This window comes from Triticum dicoccoides, chromosome 3A (assembly GCF_002162155.2).
Source record: "Triticum dicoccoides isolate Atlit2015 ecotype Zavitan chromosome 3A, WEW_v2.0, whole genome shotgun sequence".
NCBI lineage: Eukaryota > Viridiplantae > Streptophyta > Magnoliopsida > Poales > Poaceae > Triticum > Triticum dicoccoides.
Genome location: NC_041384.1, coordinates 542,097,387 through 542,103,172, shown reverse-complemented (window position 1 = coordinate 542,103,172; position 5,786 = coordinate 542,097,387). Strand labels below are relative to the sequence as shown.

General features: G+C 48.0%; 1 protein-coding gene across 1 annotated transcript; it reads left to right on the top strand.

The window, feature by feature from the left end:
• Window positions 1-208: 208 nt before the first annotated feature.
• LOC119269055 (CBL-interacting protein kinase 19-like) lies at window positions 209-4,287 on the top strand. The gene is made up of 2 exons (XM_037550803.1): window positions 209-1,977; window positions 3,926-4,287. The coding sequence occupies exon 1, from the start codon at window positions 401-403 to the stop codon at window positions 1,967-1,969; it is 1,569 nt and encodes a 522-aa protein (XP_037406700.1). The 5' UTR covers window positions 209-400; the 3' UTR covers window positions 1,970-1,977; window positions 3,926-4,287.
• Window positions 4,288-5,786: the final 1,499 nt, after the last annotated feature.

The following is a 5,786-nucleotide window of genomic DNA, read 5'->3' as shown; positions in this document are numbered from 1 at the left end:
TTTTGTGTGTGGCAAACTTATTTACAGCTGGTACACCGGCTCCCAATCCACCGTTTGCTTTGCTTGGCAACAGCCAGAGCTTTACGCAAAAAAGAACCCTCGAAATATGGCACAAAAGCTGTGCACGAAGAGACTCCAGCAATTGGGTGAAACAAGCCCATAATAAAAATACAAAATGCGAGGAGCCGGGGAAAAAATATCTGCCCTCCCAAGCCAAGCGAAGAGCCCCAGCCCAACCATGCTCCACGGAGCAGAGCCATAGAGAAGGCGGAGAGCAAAGCAAACGAGAAATAGTTTCCGCAGAGCCGTTAAGCTCACCTCCTTCGAGGCCGGCTGCTCCACCTCCACCTCCACCCAATCCCCTTCGCCTCGCCTCCCCGCCCACCGCCACCACCCGTCGATGGCGGCCACCAAGCCGCCGCCGCGTGACCCGTCGCCGCAGGCCGCGCGGCTGCCGTCCCCTTCCTCCTCCTCCTCCTCCTCGGCGGCGGCGGCGGCGGCGGCCAAGCGAGGCGGCACAGGCTCCCGCGGGCTGCTCATGGGGCGGTACGAGCTGGGCCGCGTCCTGGGCAAGGGCACCTTCGCCAAGGTGTACCACGCGCGGCACCTGCAGACCGGCGAGAGCGTGGCCATCAAGGTGCTCGACCGGGAGAAGGCCGTGCGGAGCGGCCTCGTCTCGCACATCAAGCGCGAGATCGCCGTGCTCCGCCGCGTGCGCCACCCCAACATCGTGCACCTCTTCGAGGTCATGGCCACCAAGACCAAGATCTACTTCGTCATGGAGCTCGTCCGCGGCGGCGAGCTCTTCTCCCGCGTCTCCAAGGGCCGCCTCAAGGAGGACATTGCGCGCCGCTACTTCCAGCACCTCATCTCCGCCGTCGGATTCTGCCACACCCGCGGGGTCTTCCACCGGGACCTCAAGCCGGAGAACCTCCTCGTCGACGAGGCGGGCAACCTCAAGGTCTCCGACTTCGGCCTCTCCGCCGTCGCCGAGCCGTTCCAGCCAGAGGGTCTCCTCCACACCTTCTGCGGCACGCCGGCCTACGTCGCGCCCGAGGTCCTCGCCCGCCGTGGATACGAAGGCGCCAAGGCCGACATATGGTCCTGCGGCGTCATCCTCTTTGTTCTCATGGCCGGATACCTCCCTTTCCATGACCAGAACCTCATGGCCATGTACCGTAAGGTTTACAAGGGAGAATTCCGGTGTCCACGGTGGTTCTCCAAGGACCTTACTAGCCTGATCATGCGTTTCCTTGACACAAACCCAAGCACCAGGATCACCTTGCCGGAGGTCATGGAGAACCGGTGGTTCAAGAAAGGATTCCGGCCAGTCAAGTTCTATATTGAAGACGACCAGCTGTACAACGTCATAGATGCCGAGAATGATATGCTCGACTTGGGTCTCACTGACCCTCTTCCTCAACCATTGCCGCCTCCACCTCCATCTCCATCCCCACAAGAAGTTGATGGAGACGACTCAGGGTCAGAGTCCGACGCATCAGTCGTGTCCTGCCCTGCCACATCGTCATTTGAAGAGCGCCACAGGCTCCGCGGGCCGCTCCCGCGCCCCGCTAGCCTTAATGCGTTCGACATCATATCATTCTCAAGGGGATTCAACTTGTCGGGGCTGTTTGAGGAAAAAGGGGACGAGGTGAGATTCATCTCGAGTGAACCTATGTCGGACATTATAACCAAATTGGAGGAGATCGCAAATGTAAAGAGCTTCGCGGTGCGGAAGAAGGATTGGCGGGTGAGCCTGGAGGGCACAAGGGAAGGGGTCAAGGGTCCACTAACAATCTGCGCGGAGATTTTTGAACTCACACCCTCCCTTGTAGTAGTGGAGGTAAAAAAGAAGGCCGGGGATAAGGAAGAGTATGATGATTTCTGCAACAAGGAACTGAAGCCAGGAATGCAGCATCTTGTGCACCAGATGGTCCCAGTTCCAAATACACCTACCATTTCTGAGTAGGCCGAAAGGTACTATTTTTTCCTTGCTTTTTCTTTTTTGTTGGAGGTAAATATTAAATAATAAAAGGTGTTTCTCAAACATGATATGTTGTGTCGAAAATGGTATTATGTGATACAAAGTTGGGTCATCTATTTTGGAACGGAGGGAGTACTTGGGTATGTAGTTTTTGCATCTTAAAATCGCATGCTCAATCGATTCTATCTTGTGCACCACATGCTAGGTAATACTGTTCTTACCTGATTAAACTTTCTGTATCATAAAATTGCAAATTTTGTCCATATATGTTTTCTTTTGCTAATTATGTTCTCCTACCAAATAATTGTAATTTTAACACAAGTAATTGGAAGATTTTGATCTGTAATCCGATGCAGTTTGATCTACTCACCTCATCCTTTGAAAACTGTCAACGATTGAAATCTCTACTACACACAAGAAAGATCTGAAATAGTTTTTGATTTGATTGTTCGTAGTTCTAATCAGATGTACGAGTACTTGATGAAAACAAAGTGAAATTGATTGTTCGTAGTTCTAATCAACCTAGTTTGTGGCTGTTGAAACGATTACAAATTGTTTCATTTGTTCCTTAAGCATAAGCACACAATATTTGCTCGAGAGAGACAGAGTGGTTCTGCATTTCTCCAACAAAGCTTGTCAATTATACAACAGTGGTCCTTTTTCCAATGCATTACCACAAATTTTCGTGGATGTATATTTTTCATCACCTAAGTAGAGTGGAGAATCAGAGGGGTTGCTTGGTTAGTACTCATTAAGGGTAGAAACACCTTTATTTTCACCTAAAGACCTGCGCTTCACATGATTTTGTGCTTTCATATTTACCTCTGAAGAGGAGAGGGGCTGGAGCCACATTTAAATAGCAATAGATTTTTGTGGTGTGGTACGTGTGTGTCTGTCTGCGATCACAATAACTGGCCGCTAAAAGGTCTGCTGCACTCTGTCCACTTAATTTGGTGCAAAGAAAAATAGATATAATTGCATCCTAGTTATGGAAATATCTAGCAAATATAATCAATTATATGGTACTCACTCGATCAAACGTTTTAGTTATTGTTCCCTTCTCTGTAATTGATGATAACATACCGTGTTAGATCCTTATTAACCACTTGATATGATCCGGACGTTGGGTGCACAATTATGATTCGGTTCTGCTGAATTTTTGTTGTTAGTTCGACAAACCTTACATATCTACCCACTGCCCGACACTCTAAAAGTTACTCCTCCATTGTATCCAGCCTGGCAAAATTGATGGTATAGATCCATGACTTTACTCAGATAGAATATATAGAGCTTTCATATAGAGCTGAAGCTAACACCAGGGTGTTCCTGCAAGATTTGTTATTATTCTGGTCGACCTTCATTTGAGAAGCACTTCCGGAATTTGTTGGGACATCTTTGGTTTGAGCCAAGCCTAGCCTACCAAATATTTGGGTAGCTAGAATTTGGCAAATGCTGGCAAGAAAAATGAACCGGGGTTTTGGGCATGCGAAAAATTTGGCACCCATCCGAACAATTACCAAAAAATCGGTAGGGTTGGTTTTAGACCACCGACCAAACACTACCCTTAGCATCCAAACGTTGAACTGTGGTTGATTGCTCACCTGAAGGCTGAGGGTTTTCTTATGGTACATATATACATTGTAGGGGCTTGAATTTTCCAATTTTGAGGTGAATGTGATGTGTTGAAGTATGTGAATTGCCCCATGTATAAGCATATTGCATTGTACTCCCTCCGTTCCTAAATATTTGTCTTTCTAGACATTTCAAATGACTACTACATACGGATGTATGTAGACATATTTTAGAGTGTAGATTCACTCATTTTGCTCCGTATGTAGTCACCTGTTGAAATGCCTAGAAAGACAAGTATTTAGGAACGGAGGGAGTACATGCTCTAACTGATGTACTGGGAGGTAACATTCATTTCTTTGCTTGATGCAGGCCTTGAAGGTAACAGGCGCCACCGCCCCTAGAGCTAACGGGGATAGGGGGAGCGACTCTCCAAGCTAGAAAGAAACTGGAGTCGGGTGCAACTTGACAGGAGCAAGAGTTCTTGTAGTCTCGGGCACTGACGATGATGAGCGCGGTTACTTGGTTAACCCTGGAGAGCATACATAATGTTATCCGAGACGGAGCTAGATTGTGGCTGTATATGGTGTCGCCCTAGCTGCTGTTTAAATGTTGTATTTTCTCTACTTAATTAGCTGATGATTGTGTATGTACTCCCGCTGCTGGTTTAATCAGCAGAACCGAATAATTTTGGGTAATCGTTAATTCAAGGACCGAACTGATTGAGGAATAAATTGGGTGCAACATGCATCGCATGCATGCACAAACCTTTGGCCACCAGGCACATGCAGACGTGCTTGGATTCCGAATCTTGCATTCTCTGATCCGCATAATTGTGTGCAGAAGTCCAGATCCCTGCCATTGCCTCGGACCTGCGCTGTCCGTCCATGGAAATGGCACGCACGAGGCATCGTCGTCGCTGCCGCGCACGTGAATGAGCACTGAGCAGCACGGCGTAGGTGATGATGGATGGCCATGGCCTACCTCGGCAGGTCGGCACGCGTGGTCGACCGTCGGCTGCTCGGGCTGGGGCAGGGCGCGGGGGACAGGAGGGGCCGGCGTTCGGCCACGAAAGCGCCGTGTGCGGCCTGGAGTTGGCGGCCTGGGCCATGGTCGCGCATCATCTGCGTGCGGAGATAAAGATTTCGCATTATGCATCGTCGTCGTGTCCCCATCGTATCTCCACCCGTGTTCTTTTCCCTGGATCCGACGATGAGCGCCGACAGCGACTGACGGAGACGACAACATCGTTGGACGATGGGTGTCGACCATTAATACGATCGGCAAAATACTACAGCTTGTTTATTTGTGGAATATTTGAAAAGACGTTTGATATATTCATGACCGTCGTGTTTGATGTGTCTCGGCACTGAGAGTGAAAGCACATATCCCGGCGTCTGGGTATTATTGCCGTGGGTTTCCCGTGTGTAAGTTTAGCTTTTCTTTGAAAGCAAGTCACATTTGTGACATTTCAAAAAGAAAAAGAAAAAACACTTGTGACCACTTGATCTGCTTACTTTAGCAGTGTAGTAGCATATGTGCAGTTGAACTTTTTCTTCCAGTAGTTATAAAACAAGAGAACTTTTCTTTCAGTGGCAACACATGAACTTCACTTCAGAGAAAATATCAGGATGTACTGGTCAAGTGAATTTGTAAGGGCATCTTCAATAAGGGCAGTACCATGCCTTAGCCTCGTTAATCCACATTAGAAGAGTGATGAAATATTATTTTCATCTAGTCCTTAAAGAAGTTCTCTCTCCATCCTTTTCACTTTTTCTCTATCCATGGTGGCCCTTTCTTCCTTTTCCCCTCTCACTTCCTCAACAAAGTAGCTACCTTTTCCGTCTTAATTTATGAACACCAATAGTGCGTTGACGTTCCATGGAGGTACCTGAGCGAACGATCATTCTCACAACAAGGTAGACATGAGCGAACATATTCGTTCACTCGCAAATACCCCCCAACGCGACCCAAAAAACGCGTGCCCCAGGCCACTCGACCTCTCCCTCTGCTTCTTCCCCTGCTCTGGCAAATGGATTAGTTGGCAAAAATCATGTCTGGTCTGTCAGGGCTGGACACATGCAATTTACCTATACAAAAAATTGATTGCCATTGAAAAAAAGGGAAGATTTTTTTTTTTGAGGAAAAAAAGGAAGATTAGCAGTGTAAAGATTTGCCATGACAAGAAGCATTCAAATAGATTATAAAAAAATGGAAAAACGTATATCTCCCC

Bases quoted from the DNA above. Each gene is read 5' to 3' on its own strand.
- LOC119269055 (XM_037550803.1), top strand. From the start codon at position 401: ATGGCGGCCACCAAGCCGCCGCCGCGTGACCCGTCGCCGCAGGCCGCG.